General features: G+C 46.8%; 1 protein-coding gene across 11 annotated transcripts in view; it reads right to left on the bottom strand.

The window, feature by feature from the left end:
• Positions 1-15,781: 15,781 nt before the first annotated feature.
• The window catches only part of LOC144770912 (uncharacterized), a 347,728-nt gene continuing 342,379 nt past the window's right edge, over positions 15,782-21,130 (bottom strand). For all 11 annotated transcript variants that reach the window (XM_078655722.1, XM_078655727.1, XM_078655721.1 and 8 more), the window contains one exon: positions 15,782-20,379. In XM_078655722.1, the coding sequence (XP_078511848.1) occupies positions 20,206-20,379 (174 nt within the window). In that variant the 3' untranslated portion in view covers positions 15,782-20,205. The remainder of the gene's footprint in view (positions 20,380-21,130) is intronic.

The following is a 21,130-nucleotide window of genomic DNA, read 5'->3' as shown; positions in this document are numbered from 1 at the left end:
TCTGGAGATAAACGTCGTATACATTTCAACACCACACTCCGCTTGATACGATCCCCCAGACCGTTAACGTTCCACGAAACAAATCTCAACCCGCTACCCCCCATCCCACCCAGCAACGCCAAAACCCCCCACCAATGAGCATAACACAAGAAACATCATCAAATACAGGATAGAGTCGCCTTGAGAACAGAACACACAAACAACGAACTTCCCAACCGCCCACCCCCCAACAAACAAGAGAACACCCCCCACCCTGCACCCCTGCAAAAAGCTAAAAAGCCACCCCAACCTGCAGTGTGCCTGTCGCCCAAGAACCCCTATTCTACACAAAGACCCCGGAGGAGGAAAGGCTCCGTCCCACCCGCCACCCCGAGCGAAACCGATAACGAGGAAAAGCACACACAACAAATCACTTAAACAGTAGAGGAACGTAGGCATACAATCCTGGAAAGAGTTACGCAAAACAAGGTCCCAGGCTTAAACGAAGTGTTCAGCTCTCGACACCACCTTCAGCACCGCCCGGGTGGGCAGCGGACTCAGTCTCAGGAGATCGGTCAGGCAGGGAGTCCAGCCAGTCATTCACAGCATCCGGCCGATCAAAGAAAAAAGTTCGGTCATTGTACTCAACCCGCAGCCTGGTCGGAAAAAGCATAGCGTAGCGCAACCCCATGTCCCTAAGACGCTTCTTGGCACCACGAAATCCCATCCGCTGCTTCTGGACCTGTTGGGAAAAGTCCGGATAAAAGTTCACTGTGGCATTCTCAAAGGCCACCGGGCCCTTCACACGTGATGCTTGCAGGATAGCGTCGCGATCCCTATAGTGAAAAAGTTTTGCAACAATAGGCCTCGGCGGGGAACCCGGCTTACCCTGGCCCCCCGGAACACGATGTGCACGCTCCACTGTGAAAAATTTACTCAGTCCAGAAGGAGAGAGGTGGTTTTGGATCAGGTCCTCAACTAGGAGATCAACTGAGTGGGGTTCTGGATTCTCCGGAACACCAACCACGCGAACATTGCAGCGACGTGCCCTGTTCTCAAAGTCTTCCAAGCGCCGGGTCATGAAATCGTTCACCCTACGGAGATTGCCAATCTCCGTCTGTATCTCCGAGACGTCGTCCGTGAGGCTGGATGACTTGAGGTCCAAAGATTTCACCTTCTCATTGGTTTTTGATAGATCGGCTCGAATTAAGTTCACATCAATGGCCACGGTGTCAATTTTGCGGGCCAGGGTTTCATATTGTTGGCCTATCGTCTCCCTCATGCCAGAAATGGCGCCCATGATGTCCTGCAGGGAAGGCTCCGTTGACGTGTCCACGATGTGATCAGACACGCTGGGACCGGGCAGGGCAGCTCCGGGGGACCCCTTCGAGTGGGTATAACGGTCCATGACGTTAGATTGGACCGGACCCCCGCGAAGAGGCGTCTTCGTCTTCCGTGTCTCCCGGTCCCCTCTGCCCGCCATTTTGGAGACTGCGTCACAAGGAGATTCACCAGGTCCAACGGACCGGTCACCAGAAAGTGAGGCCTCGGGACCAAAGGGCCGCAACAAGGGTACCACCTGGATAGAGCCAGCCAAATAGGAGAATAGGCCAGCCAAAGGTCTGACCGCCGTCTCGTGCCCCGGACCTAGCCCTGGCCAGACTCCCTCGCCGATGTCTCAGTCTGAGGCAGAATCGAAACCGAAACTTAAGAGGGGGACCCTCAAGGCCAATCCCCCTACCGTTGTTGTTCAACTCCAAGACGGCCACTGAGCCTCACCCAGTCCCGGGCGCACCGCAAGGGCGGAGCCCAAAAGTTCGAAGCACCGTAACTCCGGCACCCGGTGTCGAAATAAAATTCCAAAAGGTCCAGGTAGATCAGCCCAACGTCCTCTACACAAATCCTCGTAAAAAATCAGGATTAGTTCAGGATATTACGCCGGGAGTGGCGGGGGTCCGGGGAGCGCTGTGCTCACGCGGCCATCTCGGATGCCCGCCAAGCTCCTCCTCCAACTGAGCCTCTCTTAACTTCTTCTTGACGGGAAGAAACTTTTGTCTCTCTTCTTGTACCAAGGGAGTAAAGTCAGGATAGATGGAGAATGCCACTCCGTTATATTGCAAAGTCTGTTGAGTCCGGGCCGCTCGGAGTGCGACGTCACGGTCGCGATAGTTCAGCAGTTTAGCAATGATTGGCCTAGGCGGCAATCCGGGCTTGGGGACAGGTCCCAACGACCTATGTGCTCTTTCAACTATAAAGTGCGATGAAAAGGCTTCTTCCCCTATCGAATTTTTAAGGAGTTTCTCAATATATATCTCCATTTTGCCAGTGTCTGTGGACTCCGGTACGTCCGGGACGCGTATGTTGTTGCGGCGGCTGCGGGCTTCTAAGTCCTCGTTCTTAGCCGCTATGAGTCGGAGCAGGTTATCCATGCGGGCCAGCTGTGTGGAGTGGGACGATGTAATGTCGTCATTGTCAGAAATCCGCTGCTCCGTGACCGCAAGTCGTTCCTCATGCCGATCTACTTTATGGACAAGGGCGTCCAGTCTAGAAGTCATGCCATCCACCTTCTCGACCACCGTGGCGAACCCCTGCCTCATCTCCTGGAACAAGTTGTGCAGATCGAGGTCTCTGGTGGAGGAGGAGGTAGCGGCCGAGGATGGAGCGTCCAGGGGCCCTGAATCGACAGGCACAGACTTGGTGCTTTTCTTGGCCGTGTCAAAGCTGAGTTTAGGTTGGCGATGTTCAGGGCGTCCCATTTTGACCACCGAGCGTGTCTGCACCGCCACCCTGTTCGCCGACGCACCAGCCCGTGGAGGGATGAGGCCGCTGGGCAAGTCGTTGGTCGAAGCCAGGTGACCTCAGGGGGTTGTTATCAATACGCACTCTCGTCCAGCAAGTGCCACCACCCGGAGTAGAGGCTCCCAGCCCACACCCGCACTCAAGAGGTAAGGAAGGATCGTGTAGAGGCGAGGCGCCAGTGACCCGCAATGGAAGCCAGGCAGGCGTGTGGGCGCGAAGAACCAGGCGCGTGTATGGCCGTGGCAGGCAACAGACAGGGCCCCCCCAGTGCATGCACCAGCCCGCAAGTCTCTCGATGGTCGGTGGCAGCAGGCCTCAGGTAGCGCTCCGTTATGGGGGTGCCTGCTGTGCGGGGAACAATATGGGGTGATCGCCTGGGTGGAGTCTTGGCAGGTAGGCCCAGGGTCTCCCCGACACGCACCGTCGTTCGCCCGATGCGAATATCCCAGCAGCTCCGACGGCAGTGGAAGGTGCGTGGCCCATCCAATTATTAATGCTCCTTACCCCACATATGGTGTGTACAGGCGCAATGGGGTCTAGTGGAGCAGCCACCGCAGTCACGGCTCTCCCTCCGTAGTAGTGGCAGTCCCTTAGGCCGCACAAAGTGCGTGGCAGCGCCCTCCCAAAGTAGCGACTACGAGCACAGGACTGCACAGACAGGGTGCAATCGGATGGTCGGGAAGCCAGCCAGCAGCGAGCAGGATCATTCAATGGTGCTGTCACCTAGGGCCGAAATCTCTCACGGCACTGGCGCCAAAGCCAGGGGCAGCGGCGCGGCCCGCCTCCTCGTGGCAAGCCTCGGTCTTGCGTGATCTCCTCTGGCCGGCCTCCTCAAGTGGCACGCTCCGGGGTGAATGCCGGTCTGTGTTCCAGCGCCGATTTCAGCGGTTCTGCAGCACCGGGAGAGCGGAATCTCAGGTCGATTGTCAGGGCCTGAACACTGTAGCGAATGGTAGGTGATTTGGTGAAGGCACTCGTCGTTGGCAGCAGATAAGTGCAGGATTAGTCAGCAAGGAACGGGAGCTGCTTAACTAGGCAGCCATTCCGCTTGCGCCCCCCCTAGCGCCCAACGATTTATTATAACATGAATGACGCGGAGGGTGGCCAGTGGATTTCTTTTGAGAACTAGATTTGGAAAAATGGGATCTTAGATTGCTAAAAAGGTCTTCGTGCAGTTGGATTATATCCCTATTAATTTCTTCTTGGGTTGGAAGTGAGCGCAGAACTCCCAAAGCCCTAGTTACCTTCGAGGCGATCTCGTCCAAAACCCCGTGGTCAATAGATACCCTTGCCCAACGCACCCGGCGTAGATCATTAGTGAGCAGGGCATCAGCGGTTGCTATATCTGTTTGATTATTACGCTCACCGCCATGATTTAGATGGAGACTCACTACCAGGGGATTGTGATCACTCTCTGGGCGATCCACAATCACCATGTCCTCTAGCATGGACCAGTGCTCTTTTTTAATGAGGACGTAGTCTATTCTGCTTTTGTGGAAGTCATTATCAAAGGTCGGCCTGCCCATTTTATCGGAGGCCGATCGTCCATTGGCCGCCCTGAAACCACGTTCAAGGCAAAGGCCCATCCACTGCAGAGCAGATTCAGTCCATTTCTTAATGGGCTTGAGGTCGAGTAGGGGGATATTCCACTCAACGTCCTCTTCCGTCAGGAGGGTTTCCCCTTCAGAATTTAAGGGCTCGAATGAGCAGTTGAGATCACCTGCTATTAATACATTACAATCGGGGCTAAGAGAATCCAAAAAGGTGTCCAATATTAAAAAAGTAGCAGTGCCACGCCCACCAGGCTTACCTCTGTTATACACATTAACAATAAGGATCTCCTGGCGCTCAAGCTGATACAGCTTTATAGCTAGGATATCTGGGCTATCAACATGGAGTTCTGTGATTCTACAGTTGGTAGATTGTCTAACCCACATATTTAGGTCCCCTGAGGGTCTACCTATTGCCCCTCTAGTTGCAGCTTTATGAAAATTAAGATACCCTGGGTGGAAAATGGGGTCTACTGCCCAGGTCTCTTGGAATATCAGAATATCATGTTGTTCCACCAAGTCTGTCCACTCTACTGTGGAAATTTTACTCTTTAGACCCGCTATATTCCAGGAAACCATGGTTAACGAGTGGTTGTCACCCACTATACACATAGGAACGGAACACAAGGCCATTTGTGTGGCCAAGGGGCCTATTTTGCTCTTACTGGGGCTACCATACTTGCGTGGCTTGTGGGCCTTGTTCTTAATTTCTCCCTGTGGCATCTTGGCAGCCCCTGCCCGTACAACTGCCATTATTGTCGTAGAAGTTTGGGGGGCAAGTTGGAAGCATGAATACCCTCAGTGGAGTCAGAAACAGGAAAAGCGCTCTTTCTAGTCGTGGGCTGGGTTGGCAAAGAGGGAGCTATTAATGGAGCCTCGCTACAATCTCTTAGAATCACCCAGTTTGCATTGGTATTGGGTAGTGACTCTACTCGATCTATTGTGATTGTTTCCTTGCACCTGTTGGCGATCCTTTCCCTTTGTTGAATACCCAGTCAATCCACCCTCTCCAAACCGTAAAATGACTCAAAACGGTTGGTCAGGGGGAGGCGGAACTCCTGGCTACGTGTGATGTGTCGACGTCTTGTTATTGTTTCCCACCCATTCAGCCGATCAGGGGTCAATCTACGTGATTGGCTTGGGTAAAAATAGCTTAGGCTAAAAGATTGAATTCCATTTGAACCCTGATTCCCCCAATCATAGCATATATACCTTACTGCTCTGGTGTCCCTAAAGTTTACGATAATACATTCACCCTCAAGGTCCTTCGGTCTCGTTCCCGGCCAGCTCACCCTTCTTACATGTAAGATCTCCGCATTCACACGGGGTGGGAGCGTTCTATTTCTGTTAAGCCAGAAAGTGCCCTTGTTCTTAAGTTCACTATGGGATTCTAATTTATCGTGCTGGATCCCTGGGACACCAGCCAGGATGACAGTGTAAGGTGCTGACTCCGGGGGTAGATTGATACTAGGGAGCTTCGTTTGCAAAACCTCCTTCCTAGGTTCGATGGTCCCTCTGGCTTTTGGTAGCACACTACTACTAACCCTGGGCGTAGTTCGCGGAGCCGCACTCCGCGGAGCTACGCGAAGACGCAGTTGCACTCCGCGACCTTCGCGTAGCTCCGCGGACATGCGTAGTAGCTTGCTAGACCCGTTCGCGCGCCGTTTTTCGTCTTCGGGAGCGCGGTGCGCGTGTTCGGGGCGCTGCCTGCATGCTCGAGATAGCTAGCGCGCTAAGTTACTCAAGAGGTTTGTCCCGCCCGCTTGCGTTCCCTTATTTCCAAAGTGCGTGATCGCGTCAAATATCGCGCGAACTTACCCCCGGCGCACGCGATAATGTTATTCAGCGCGCGAGAACTACGCTACGCACCGGATCGCGGAGTAATCGACAGCTTCGCGTTCTCCGTAGAACGCGGAGTTGCCAAAACTCCGCAAGCTCCGCGAACGGAGCGTAGTTCTTCGCCCAGGGTTAACTACTACCAGGAGTAGCCAGCTTCTTCCTACCTTCGCTAACAGTTGCTTCGACACCCTTCCTAGTGTAATCACTGGCAGATGCCTGTACTGCGCCATTTGCAGAGCCAAAAGAACCTAATTGGATATTTGGGTTGGATGATGAGACCTGTTGTGTTGCTGTTGGGAGACTCTTAGGGTCAACAACCATCCTTAGGGGCAGTGAGGTCCTAGAGCCACCGGGGGACTCCAATGCTTTTACCAGTGTTGCTGAATTGGCCTTAACTGCACTTTCCAGTTTTGCCACAGACTCATTGATAAGTTTAACCCTCTCAAGAAGTGAGAGCAGCAAAGATTTAAGTAGTTGGTCTAGGGCTTCGAGCATACCTTTGGATAGTTGATTTTCTAGATACGAACAGGGTAATTGTTTACTTGGCTTGTCCCCGGTAGCGATGGTAGCTGGTTGATGTTGCTCTTTGGGGTGGGATGATAGGGTTAGGGTGTTTGGTTTAGTTACTTTAGCACATCTACCCTTTTGGGTCCCTCCCCCACGCTTACGTTTGCCTACCAGAGGGTGTGCTTTTTTGGCCACTCCCAATTTAGAAGCATTTGATACTTTTGTAATGGGCGGGGTATGGGTGATGGGAGTGTTAGATTCAGCTAGGCTGTTCGCTAATATAGATATACTATCCATGGCAGTGTCTATGGGGCTGCTGGGGGAGGTAGTTTCTATTGAGGTACTAAGGGTGGTATTAGTATTAGTATTAATAGACCCAACCACTGCCGCCTGCTCCCCACTTGTGCCAGGACATGAAGTGCCATTGGCCTGATGTTGTATTGTGGAAGCTGCAGCCATGATTGTGCCCAGGGACGAACGCTTAGATGATAGCTCTAGAGACAACCTTTTTTCGGTGAGTAAGATTTCATTTTTCGAGAACATTTGCTGCTCTGGTGATAAACTGGTCCAGAGTTCCAGACACAGAACCCCCAACCCTACTGAGTGTAACATTCTTCCCATTTCTAAGTCGGAGCGCCATAGCTGGATACACAAAGAAAGAAATCAGGAACAATTAATACTCCAAGAGGGGCAATGGAACAAAATATAGAGACTAGATGTAACCACAACTACCAAATTTTAAAATAGGTGGAATAATAAACGAATCCGGGGAAGTACATAACAAGTCTCACTATTAACGGCACATGTAAAGGGGGGAGGCCCAGCCCAGCCTTGACCGGCCCCGGACGGCCACAGACGGTCCTGCCCTTGTCCCGGGCTTCTCCCGGGACGCTCCCAGTACGTGCATTGCACAAACACAAAACAAGAATCCCCTGAACAGTAAATTAAACGAGACAAAACAAACCACTTGTATAATTAATCCATTAATACCTATCCCTTTACCAAGTATCAATTTACCGCCGGAGTCATGCCCCTATGTAGTGATACTGGGGGGAGTGCCAGCGTTGAAGCCAGACCAGACAGAGTCATACCCTGGACTTAAAAACAAAACAATAGCCTGGCTTAATAAGCATAGACCATTATCAGGGAGTAATTGTGGCAAAATTCTGTTTGTTAGAAGGGTGAATTGCTAGAATAAAGAAAAATCTGGAGGGGAATTGTGTAATTATAAACTTCAAGGGCACAAACTCGGTGGAGGATATATTATCCAGGGGGTGGATGCAACCGGAAAGTAATATCAGAACGCTACCGCTGGGTTATTTTTATCCCATGCAAAGTGCCACCCACGATACTAGGTGCTTTCAGGGGAACCTTAGGACGGGTCTCACTTCACAGGGGGCACAAAGTTGGTGTTTAAATGCACCTATCGCAATACGCCAAGATGACCCCCTTTGGGCAAATAGATTTCGCCCCCTCATGTCCTTAGAAGACAACGATTGACCACGAACTATGGCAGATGAAACTGTGGTGACCATCACGAGGGAGTCCGGCACTACAGGTTGCCCAAGTGAGGTAGAGAGAGTGAGGAGGGTAACAAAACCGTCAGTGGAGATGCAATCCCATATAAGTTACGCATGTCCCTCACTAGTAATTCAAAGCAGGAAACCACTACAAGTAGAGGAATCCCCATTTAGTCCCCCTACAGCACATGTTATGGGCGGAGCGTTGAGGGCCCTCGAACCTGTTTTACTAACACAGTATCCTGGGCCTCAAAGCAGCCCCCTAACGCCAGAAGCAAGAAAAAGGGCCCACAGTCAGTATAGCGGACATTCCAATAGGGCAACGCATGCAATGGGAGAGTTAAAGTTCATCTCATGGAACGTTGCGGGTTTGATAGGAAAACTGACCAATAACGAATGGAGACAGTATATTGGAGGGTTTCAAGTAATTAGTTTACAAGAGACTTGGGCAGTGGATAGTAATCCCCTTCACATGGCAGGGTACAAATGTTTTTTTGTGCCGGCTCAAAAATCTAGCTCAGGTAGAGCGAGGGGTGGCCTGTCAATATATGTCGACCTAAATCTGGAAGGGGTTTGGAGTAGCGCCTCATGGTCCTCATACAATGGGCCATAGTAGCCCTGGCCGCAGTTGGACTCTGTATAATTTATATAATGCAGGGACCACAAAAGGTAATAACCAAACATTTGAGGAGTTAGAATATAGATTGAGCCAGGAATTAGCTCATAGGAAAGAAGTTACCAATTTGATAATGGGCGATTTTAACTCTCATTTGTGTCCAACTTTGTTCCCCCTCACTGCAGACTGGTCCCGGTGTCCGATTGAGAAAGTCCCCCACTTTGAACATTCCGCAGAGGGAATAGCCCTGAGCAACCTCCTAAGGAACCATGATTTGGTACACACTATCGATCTGGCCCACCTGGAGTGTGATGGGTCACTCCCCCTGACCTTAAAGGGAAGAGGTTGTCAGTCCTATATAGATTATATGTTAGTATCCAGACAGGCGAAAAATTGAATTAGCACTGTGGGGATCCATTGGAGCGCTTTTAGCGATCACAATACCCTAACGCTAAGTCTAGTAAACCCATGCCGTCTTAAGACCCGCCCTCAGGTGGACAGTGTGATGAAGGATACTGACCAGTGGGGCCAGTTATTGAGTTTTCCCTAGCGGAAATCACGCAGGGGATTGAGGGACTCTCTCGAAATAAAGCTCCAGGCCCAGATGGCACCCCACCAGACTTATATCTGAGTAATGTTGACCTCTGGGCTCCTATTCTCACCAGAGTACTAAATGCTGCAGTCCAGACGGGTCTACCACGTTCCTGGTCAACAGCAATTATTATGCCCATTTTCAAGAAAGGCAATAGGGATAACCCACAATGTTTTAGATCAATCTCCCTGATAGATGTACCTGCCAAAATCCTGGGCCGGGTAATTTTGCAGCGATTAATGGAATGGACAGAGGATAATCATATAATCACGGATATCCAATACGGCTTTAGAGCCGGAAGGTCCACTAGAGACCAATGTCTTAATCTTTATATGCTGGTTACAAAGTATACTAAAGCCAGTAATGAAGCCATCTATCTAGGGTTTATGGACCTCGCAGCTGCTTTTGATAACGTTAACAGAAATAAGTTATGGTGCCTGATGAGGGATATGGGTATTGATTTGGGCTTGATTAAGAGTCTTAGGGAGCTACACCGGGACACGACAGCTAAAGTTCGTTATAATCTAGAGGGGGGAACACCAAGTCATTCCCTTGTACGAGCGGTGTGAGGCAGGGGTGCCCCCTTCCTGTTCTCGTTATATATCAACAATCTAGAACGGGCTTTGCTAGATTTAAATATTGATTGCCCGAGAATAGGAACGCGCCAAATACCAGTGCTCTTATACGCGGATGACGCGGTGCTGCTTGCCCGTACCCCGAGGGGCCTGTAAAGTCTGCTAGATGGATTTGTGAAATTTATGGACACATTGGGACAGGCAGTGAACTTGAACAAGTCCTTAGTGTTGTGGGCAGGTCCCAAACCCTGTAAGAGGTTTGTGTATAAAATTGGGAGCCACCAACTGGAAACGACTCCCTTATTCACCTATCTGGGGCTGCTTTTGGATGGGGCACTCAATTTTAGACCCTTAGTGGAGGAACGATGCACACAACTAATTTCAACAAATGGGGCCATATTGAATTATGGCCGAAGGCTGGGCCGGTGGTCCCCAGAACAGGTCGTGAACCTGTATGGTTCGATCTGCTGGTCCAAAGCCACATATGGCTCAGAAGTTTGGGGTTATGTCAACACAGAGCAATTGCAGCTGGTGGAAAATACATTTTTGCGCAGGATCTTAAAGGTCCCCCAGAGTTCCCCAGCTGTAATTGCACACATGGAATTAGGGAGACCCTTTCTAGAGGACAAACTCAAGTTAAGACCGATTATGGCCTGGTTAAAAATCTGGGTCAACCCAGAGGCAGATCTAACTAGGCAAATCCTGACAGATTGCCTGTCCAGGGACAAGGGACTACAAATATCTTGGCTCAATTACATTAAGGTAACCCTGTAGGGCATTGACCAGAGGGATCTGTTTACTAATCCTAGCTCTATTGTACCTTCGGATAAACAGAAAATCAAATCGTTGTTGATGGACCAATTCTCCAGAACAAATCGGGAGATGTTAAAACACACTGTAGCTGATTATAGTTCCATCAAGCATACAGATGGTATGGAGCCATATCTTTATGTGATGTATAATGCCCAGGATAGGTTTTTAATGACTCGTTTGAGGCTCAATCTTTTACCCCATATACTGGCAGACCCACCATGCTTTACACGGACGATTGAGCAGAAGGGTGCCTGCGGCTGCGGCAATTTGTCTCCGCAGGACACCCTTCATTTTGTACCTTTGTGTCCTTTTTTTAAAGATCCTAGACGTAGATTCCTGGTAGAGCTTCTAAAAAAAAGAAAAGTTCCGTCACGCTAAAATGGCCTTATTGTTTTTACAAAGAGCACAGGACCCATGGTCACTTTGTTGTATCATGAATTTCATTAGAACTGCTGTAAAGCTAAGAAACTCAAGAGGGGAGGGCCCTTGAAGGGACCCTTGTAATGTATACTGTTCACATGACTGCTTTTCTAAATCTGCAATAGTTTTATTCATTGTAATGTAATTCTTTTTTTAAACTTGTATATATATGTACTTTTATGATGGTTTTTTAACTATCGAATAAAGAATTACTGAACTGAACTGAGTGTAACATTCTTCCCATTTCTAAGTCGGAGCGCCATAGCTGGATACACAAAGAAAGAAATCAGGAACAATTAATACTCCAAGAGGGGCAATGGAACTAAACATAGAGACTAGATGTAACCACAACTACCAAATTTTAAAATAGATGGAATAATAAACAAATCCGGGGAAGTACATAACAAGTCTCACTATTAACGGCACATGTAAGGGGGGGGGAAGCCCAGCCCAGCCTTGACCGGCCCCGGACGGCCACAGACGGTCCCGCCCTTGTCCCGGGACGCTCCCGCGACGCGGGTGATGACGCGATGCTTTATGCGCCTCCTGGCGCGCTTCCCCTGTGAGCGGCTTCCGGCCGCAAAGGCAGCTGGGGATGGTAGTCCGCTGTGACAGACGCTCTCCCCCACATAGCGGCCACAGTGATGTTGTGGGAATGCGGCGGCGGGAGGCGAGCGTGCACAGCAACACAGGGCAGCAGGACCGGCAAAAGTAACGAGCAGATGAAAGCCAAGGTAAGAGCAATGTACAACTAACTATATCGGAGGAATTTCAATGGTTTTGTACATGTGAAATGTCCAGCTGACTATAACACCCCTAAAACCTACAGTTTTTTCAGTGAATTTCTAAGGTTTTTTAAATGCTAATTCCTAACTATATCAGGCCTGAAACCTATGGTTTTTTCAGTGAATATATATATACATACACACACACACCACTGTGCAGTTATATGTGAGTCCGTTTTTTCACAGTAAGTGTTTTTTTCTAATATTTCTGGTGCTGTTTGGCGTATCCATGGTGTCGCAAGAAGGGCGCAGTGAAAAGTGTTGAAATGCTGTCTTGTCGCAGCGCTGCAACACTTTTCATGACTGAGACCCAGGAATGCTCACTATCTTATTGATGGTTCACACTCCTGCCCTACAGTTTTGTCGCAGGGCAGCACGGCAATATTGCTTGCAGCGATGTCCAGCACCAAAACCTGCTGAAATGAGGCCCCAAGTGTTATCTCCATTTCTAAGAGCAGCTATTTACTGGTCTTAAAGAACTGCCTCTAACTGCAGTTAGAGGCAGTTTTTTTGGTTCTCCTACCTTAAAGAATTCCCTTGTAAATTTCACGAAGTGGGGTTAGCAGCCGTTTTTACACAGGAACGCCTCCCTTGCATGTCATTATCGCTAACAGAAGTGGTGATCTTTTCTATGGACGTTTTCACCTGAAACTGCCACTAACATATGGCTTGTACATATGGCGATGAAAATATCACCGCCTAACCGACAGAAAAGTGCAACTAAGGCGGCGTTAACTCCTTGTACATATGCCCCTCTCTCCCTTAATTCTAAAAAATAATTTACAAAACAGTACAGGAAGCAGGGCGGCATATCCTGACCCACCAGATCTAATTTAGATTTTTAGCTCATTGTGAGATATGGTCTGCAGGATGTTGTCCACATGCGGGGACTGGCCGCCTGCTGGGTGTTTCGCCTGTGGCCAATCGCACGCACTGCCAAAGGCAGTGCATAGCAGGGTGGGGGCAGACGGGAGGGTTGGTTGCCTGAGGAGTGTTGGGCACAGGGCCTGCAGCAAAACCCCGCCATGAAAACAATGATATTATAAAAGATGTTTTTGAAAAAGCAATTTTAGTAAAAGATGTTTAAAATGATTCTATTGTATGCGCCTGCTTTGATAAGTTGGATTTAGAGGAAGGCACAAATGACAGACATTTGGGGCAGAATTCAGAAGGATAGTTTGCATACTCCACCTCTGCTCAAGTCAATCTTCTCAGACCTGATATTTAGAAAGCCAAGTCTCTGCAATGGGGGATCTCAAAATGATGCTCTTAGGCATTCTTGGTGGGTAACCAGCATTGAAAATGTTCTTCTGTGGGTGTATCACAGCTTCCACAAGCACCACATTTTGGTTCTGAACTAGAGTTGGTACCTGGCCAGTTTGATACCGGCTGACAGGTATATTAATGTTCCTGCCGGTACAAAACATAGCTGCTCCCCCTTATTAGTACATACTTTAAACAGTAAATGTAAGAAGAAAACACTTCGAAATGTGTTCTGCAGCTGCCATAATAACCACTGATAGATAGTTAAAGTAAATAAAGAGAGGTAGGCCATGTTAAAAATGAATAGACAATTTCTTATAAAGTTATTGTCTGGACTTTTGCAGAATGTTAAAATCTGTACACGTGGCTGGCATTTTTCTCTGGGAAAGATGGCAACTCCATTTTCAACCGAATGGTGACAAAAATAATAATTGGTGGTCGCTTCTGCGTAGACCTGCGTTATGGGCTTTGGGAAGCAAGAGCAAAAGTCATTTTGCGCATGTCCAAATCCAAATCAATGGCTTTGAAGAAAACAAGATTCAGTGTTCCGATGGCAGGGTAGTGCACAGCATGTGATCTACAACAACAGATTCTGCACACCTCCTGGTGCAGGTTGAACCAGGGATTCAACAGAGCTTGTAATCAGGTGTTAGTTCATGCAGGATCAAAAGGAGGCTGCCATGGTCTTTCGAGCTAAGATGGCGGTGTACTATTAGTTCAGGCCATACAGGCCGGCTATGCAACTTCTCTGAGATCAGAGGGCATGGACATGTGGGTTAATGCCCCGCGACATCAGTAAAAGGGAGGCTGATCCTTCGAAGAGAGGGGATGTGCAAGCGGTGCCATTGGATTACCCATCATGCTTTACATTATCAGGAGCACCTTTGTTTCATTCTCCTAAGTGGACAATCCTTGTTTACAATTTGCGAGTAAGCAGTGTGAACAGTGCCTGAGTAGAGCATCTGCACCCCACACGCCTTTGCACACCCCAACCACTGCCAATGTCTAAGGGATTGTATGGACAAAGGTACTCATAGCGTGGACAATCTATGCTGCCCTGCTCTGTTTGTAGTTCCTGGTCTGCCTCGTGATGTTACCTCAGTGTACCCGGCAATCTGTGTGTCGCCTCAAAAAATATTAGACGGCAGAGCCCAGGTCAGGCTTTTTTGGGGTTGCACCCACAGTGTATCTCAGTTCCCTTCCTGGCTGCAAAGTTGCTGGCGGGTCAGATGGAAGACATCACTTTCTACCTGTCGAGTCAAGGTGCTGGTGTGGTTGCTAAGATGTGAATTATGGGTGTGTCTATTGGCAAGTGAATGTGTGACATACGCCACATATATGAAGCTTTTTTGCAGTCGCAAACGGGCCAATTCTGTGGATCATACCATTGCGACCACAAAGAACTGCGTTTTGTTAGTACGTTACCGGATCACAATTTTGATTTGAGACCAAATACCGATTCGGTGTTTGGACAGAGCATCCCTTCCAAACACCGAATCAGAATGGTATGTTTTAATGTTTTGAGACTGAATTCCAGTAACAAAACATGATCATTTACCAACTACAGAAGTGTAGTGGTAATACATTTGCAAATGGGATAGGGGTCCCCTTGGGATTTCTTTCCATTTGTCAATGTAAAAAAAAAGTTTGTATAAGAGAAGGCAGTGGTTCATAGCACCACTGCGTCTTCTTGAACAAACAAAAGAAAAAAATATATATTTTTAACTGCATCCCATTTTCCTTTAAGGAATTAAAAATAAAAAAAGTTTTTCTTTAAACGCAATCACAGACATGGTGGTCTGCTGACCTCAACAGGCCATCATCCCTGTGAAGACGTCTATCCCTAATGGGTCGCAAATTGCAACCTACCGTAGTAATATTCATTATAGGTCAATTTGCGACCCACTAAGAATCGCTGAAAGAAAGTCCATGAGTGTCAAAATTAGGAATAGCGATTTCCTACTTGCGATTCGTAGAAAATCGCAATTAGGTAATCGCTATTCTTAATATTGGTACATCTGTCCCTCAGTGAATTACGATGTGGTCATGTCAGTGTATTAACTCGTAGTCAGTGAGAGTCAGTCAGTTATTAAGTGAGAAAGTCAGTCACTGCCGGAGCTAGTGACCGCGGCTGAACTGGTGTCAAGAGCCGAGCAGTAGTGAGTCGGACTGCAGGTGAGCATCCGACTAATTCCAAGAAAAGCCTAGAATTTGCATCCGCAAGGTTACTTCCAGGTATTGAGTTAATTCTTACATTTTTGGAATTCTTAAAGAAAGTCAAAGAAATCTATTACAGTTGCATGTTTCTTTGAGATTGCAAATAGATAAGGATTTCTGCTTGCGAAACTGGAGCCGCGTGCAATTCTGCATGCTTAAATTCAACAGGAGTGCATTTCTATATTTTACTTTATTCATCATGGAACAACCCCTTCAGTTTTGGGGGTGTTCCCTTCCCTGCTTTAGTGAAGCCAGAAATGTGACTTTTTTTGTGTGAAACCCGAGTAAAAACACTCCGCAAAAGCGTAATTTAGTACATTTCTTTACTCTTTTTAGATCTGTTCTCACAGTTTTATGTCTTATGTACAAAACCTGTAATAGAAGCGAGCACAGAGTCCAGGATTCAATAAACATTCCTGGAGTCTCTCCATACATAGTGATTTCACATCATTTTCCATATACTTTCTCTTTCTTTTAGCTTACCCTCAGGTCTCCTTACATCCACCCTCCTGTTCAACAGAGAGATATTCCCTCACCCTCTCCACACGGCACCAATGATCCCTTCACAGTCATTACCTCTAGAAATCACCAATTCCTACTTAGTTTCTGACACTTCAATCCACCACCCTGCAGATGTATCACAAAATCCACCCAATAACTAAATGAAAAGCTTTAGGGAATCAATTTACATTTAAAGAATTTGCAACACCACAGTTTACATTCGAACTGGATTTGGCACAACCTAAATTTTAAACGTTACTTCCGTATACGGTTCATTTTGTGATGGCGCGCCCATACATGAGAATATTTGCCAAATATGACGTTTGCTGAGCACCTTTCCACAAATGAGTTCCTCCCCTGAAGTGTGTGTAGTTCCACGGTTGGGTGGAGTCTCCCTCCCAATCCAGTCTTAGAACCTCCTCTCGGTAGAGAATCTTCACAGATACGCAAGAACAGTGACCTCCTCTCTTTAAAGCATTCTTCCCAATCTCTCCAATCAATAATTCATTCCTCATTGGATGGACTTCTTCATCAATCATGATCCAGGCAGATGCTGCCGCTAAGTAGGTACCTGGAATCCCACTGGGTCCTTGACACAGGACTTACAATCCAGTATGCTCTGAGCACATTCGACAACCCGGTGAAGATCACAAGGTCGGTCCCAACTGTCTGCCCTAGGGCTCGTAAAGGTCTACCTTTCCACAGTGGGATAGCTGTGTCTTTGATTGCATGTTCTTTGAGGCTCTAAGGTTTAACTTGGGATTTTTAGTGTTCTTGACACATGGAAATAATTGCATAATATTGTTTTACTTGTGATAACTCATACCTAGTGCTGGTGGAAAGCTGTACTTCTTGGTGAGGTCTTTGACCCTCTCCGTCTGTTGGATTTATATTGTTTTTCCACACACTAGTCCATGACTCGCACACGCCCGCCACTCCGTTCCTTGTACTTACCAAACAATCTTCTCACCATCCCAGCTCCTTGGATCCTCCATTGGTATGTACATAATATTAAAGTTTACCCTCAATTTGTCAAGGGAGAGAAGCTTTTTCTCCTCACTAGTGTGTGCTGGACTCATTTTTCATTTACAGTCCACAATATTCTAAGTGGAGCTTCTGAAATGACTAGAGTTGTGGATTCCTTCAAAAGCATCATAAAGATGATGGAGCACAACACGTCTCAGGAAACTGGTACAGATCACTTAAAGTGTCAACACACACAGTTCGCGTTGTTTTAAATCACTTTTTGAACAAGCCTACTTTCTTCAATCATAGATTTAACTTTTACATGTAATTATGTTTGTTCATTTTTATAGTCCTTTCACTAATAGAAGGCCACATCAGTGCGCTTCAAGGGTACGTCGGGTTTCCGGACTCGATTCCTTTTCAGTTTAATTTCATAGCCTTTCTTATCACCCACTGTACTCCTATTTTACGGATTAGTATTTGATGTGAATATTTGTCAATGGGTCAGAATTCCACTGTGGTGGGTCATTACACTGACCCTAGCAACAACCCAGCCCCCCATGTCGGGACTCAAACCGGAGTGCCTCATTCGCCCTACTCTGTACTCCTTGAACTGATAAAAGTCAAACCCCATATTCACTTTGTCAAACAACCAAAGCTGTGCAGCTGATCACGTCAAACAATAAAAATATAAAGGATAATTAACTACACTATGAACACTCGAAAACAAAATGTCTGCTGCTACATCACTTCGTGTCACCCATAGTTTTTTCAAATGTAAGGTGTTCATATAATATGAACTTGTTTTAAATAGTGCTTAAGACCACACATAATCTGCTTCGAAGCACTGTGCCAGGTATTACTACTGCCCACTTTAATGTTACTCAATATTGCAGTTATTCAATTGAACGAGTTCAGAAGGACTGAATGGCGGCTTAGATTTCTTTATATATCGCCTTCTTACCAGAAGATCTCAGAGGCAAGCCTTTCTCTTGCTGAACCATTGTGTCTGCTTACATGCAATAATGATTCAGGTTTCATTTTAGTTTTACACAAAGTTCTAGGTTTTTTTTTAGTCTTCCCTGAATTTGTGATGTTATTTCCCACAGCTTTGGTAAGGACAGAATTATTGACACTCAGTTTCCAAGTCTGACAGTAAGATACACATCTTGATTTTTAAATTCTTGACGGTCTTTGACACTAACTTCTGTAGAGCTCTCTAAAATATATTAACTTACCTCTAGCATTGTCCTAATGACATTAGTATTCAGTAATAAACCGAGAAGTAAAGGAGTACAAACAGGCAGCATAATTCTTCTGAATAAGTTCTATTGCAGCCTGCAAATATCGTAGATTCACTTGCAAGGTGGGATTCTGTCACTACCGGGTGGGCTTTGAACAGCACTTTTTTTTCTTCAAAGCATATAAAGCAGTGTTGCCCTGTACTGTGTCACAACCACTTCTCTGTGGTGTTGCCTCAAAGCCGCAAAGGTCTGCATCGCAAGGATGTAACATCCTGATGCCGCAAACTCTCTGTGCAGAGGTGGCCATCTCTCCACGGCCTCTTTATTGTATGCTCTTCCATCCAATGCACTCGCTTTTGTGAAGCGGCCAAAGAGGTCTCTGTTGGTCACTGTCGTGTTCACTGGGAAACTACAGCGCAGGGGCTGGTGAGTTCTAGCTCAATGATGCCTTGATTGGGAGTGCAGACCACCACACTGGAGGGACGGCGTTTATTATCTTGGCCCTTGCTTTTAATACGCACTCGTTTTCACTTTCAGCTACTTCTGAGAATGATTATTTGATAATCACCTTCCATAACACAGTTTGTTTAAGTGGTTACTTTGAAAAATGAAAAACAATATTTAGGAACTTTTTTGTTCTGATTTTATACTTTGAAGTATTTTTTTGTGTGTGTATGGGATTCACTTTTTTTTATTTCTGTCTGAGATTTTCTGTTTGATTTGAGACATTATCAATAGATAAACACTTCAACATGGACGAGACTACTCTTAAACCACAGAGATAGGTCCCTTTGTGACATCCAACAGAAGGGGGTGCTGACAACCAAATGAAGGAAAGGCAACACCAAGTTTAAAGAGAAAGTCTTAAGTATGCCAGGAAGGTGTTGCTTCTAATGCAAAAAAAACTGCCTGTTTCAAAAGCAAAATACAATGAAAGACAACTCCTGGCCACACAAAAATAAAACAATAAAACAACCATACCTTCATAGCCCAGAGGATGGGAGAAATGAAACCGTTGCCATGGATTCATCTTTTACCGCTCAGAGTTTAAAAAAAGACCTTTTACGTAGAGCAGACTGATGAATTAAATGGCGCCTGGTTACAGGCGATTGATCCCTATACCGGACGGCGCCATCTTGCTTCTCACCAATAATCGCGCCACAAGGCCACTTTTGGGGGCCTATCAACCTGCATTATATGCCTTTTTTCCTAGCTGGATTTCAGAGGCTTATGTTTATAAAGATCAACGAAAAGTTGATATATTTCACTTACAGACGTCTCTGTGAAACCCATTCAGCAAACCCTGAGCCCGGAGTGGCCTTGTCCCCAACTGTTGACCAACGATATTTCTTCGTTTCATAAAATACTCACTCACCAAATGGCTACAACCGGAAGCGAGAAGAGGGCTGACCCATCAAGTCCTCGTGAATCAGATTCAGATTGTTTTCCCAGTTCTCTCTTTGCATTTCTAGCTTTTTTAATATTCTTTTTTACATTGTTCCCTCAAATATTTGCCACTTTTAATCTCAGCTGATGTCTGCTTTGCATTTCCGCTTTACCTTTTCTTTCCCTTCAGAAAAAAATGGCAATTCCTTGCAAAAACATTTGTGATTCTATCGCCTCCTATTTCACATAGATTACGAAATCCCATCTGTCCCATCTTTAAAAGTACAAAAATAAACCTCCTTCACACATTTCTAAAATATAGTTTTCCACGTCTTAAAAACACAGCAAAAATAATTAGAACAGTTGTGTGGCATTTGTCATAAACTCGGTTATCTATTATTTGTTAATAAAGAAAAATGGTCTTTCTGCAGCCATACAGGAAGTGACATCATTCTGGTGGGTAGTGACATCACTGGCCAAAGGACCAGCTGATGCAAGTGATTGTCATTCAAGTAGGTTGCATTTGAGGTAGCTGCATTGAACGATCATCTTTCAAGTAAATGTGAGCTCTGGCTTTCTTGGGCACATGTTTTGACCGGTGCTCATCAGCACGCATCCAGCGGGTAGAGGAGATCAGGGCACAAAATGGCTGCCGTAGACGCCAGCCATGCCCTCCCTGCTGGAGTCAACCGTTGGTGAAGTAGGCGTGGTGGAACTGGCCTGCTGGCTCTGAGGCGTCTGCGGCTGCGACGGGCCCTTGCTCGTTCTCTTCTGTTTTGCTCGTCGGTTTTGGAACCAGATTTTTATCTGTGGAATGGAAAAGTCACAATTTGGATAGTGAGGTAAAAGAGCAAATACGAGAGATGTGACGAAAGGAACACAATCACTGCTAATTGAATCAGTAGGTGGATGCGAGAGATGGCGAAAGGAACACAATACATGAAGACATTTAGGGGCATATTTACAACTAAAGTGGCGGAGCGCGGCGTTAACCCAAGAAGGCTAAAGCCGCGCTCCGCCACTTCTGAAACGCAGGGCTGCACCGTATTTAAATACGGTATAGCTCTGCGTTTCCCCCCTGCGCTGGCGCTAATTTCAGCTGCCTAGCGCCATCATAGGCACCCTTGCACCATAGTGCAAGGGTGCCTGTGCTGTAGGAAACGATTATGTTACTTAGCGAGTAAACATCTGTTCTTGGCATGTAGAGCTGTAGATGCACAGGCTTTGTATACTCCTGCCATCTATTATTGGGTCCGGAGGTTTGCAAGTTGTTTTTCTTCGTAGAAGTCTTTTCAGTCACAAGGTAAGGTGACTCCTTCCTTCGGTGATAATGCGTATGGGCATCGACTCCATTGTTAGATTGTTTTTCCACAGAGGGTGAGAATGGAGTAAGTGAATGTAGTGCAGAGAAGAAAACAAGTTACTTACCTGCAACTTTGGTTCCCCAGTATTGGTAACTTTCATAGATTCCCATGCTTTGTATCATTCCTCCGTCGTTGGAATGGGAGCCTTAGTAAATAGAAAAATACCATAGCAGTAGGTACAAAAGAGAAAGAAA

Source organism: Lissotriton helveticus, chromosome 7 (assembly GCF_964261635.1).
Source record: "Lissotriton helveticus chromosome 7, aLisHel1.1, whole genome shotgun sequence".
Classification (NCBI taxonomy): Eukaryota; Metazoa; Chordata; class Amphibia; order Caudata; family Salamandridae; genus Lissotriton; species Lissotriton helveticus.
The sequence above is the reverse complement of the archived record's forward strand: the minus strand, read 5'-3'. Positions and strand labels throughout refer to the sequence as shown.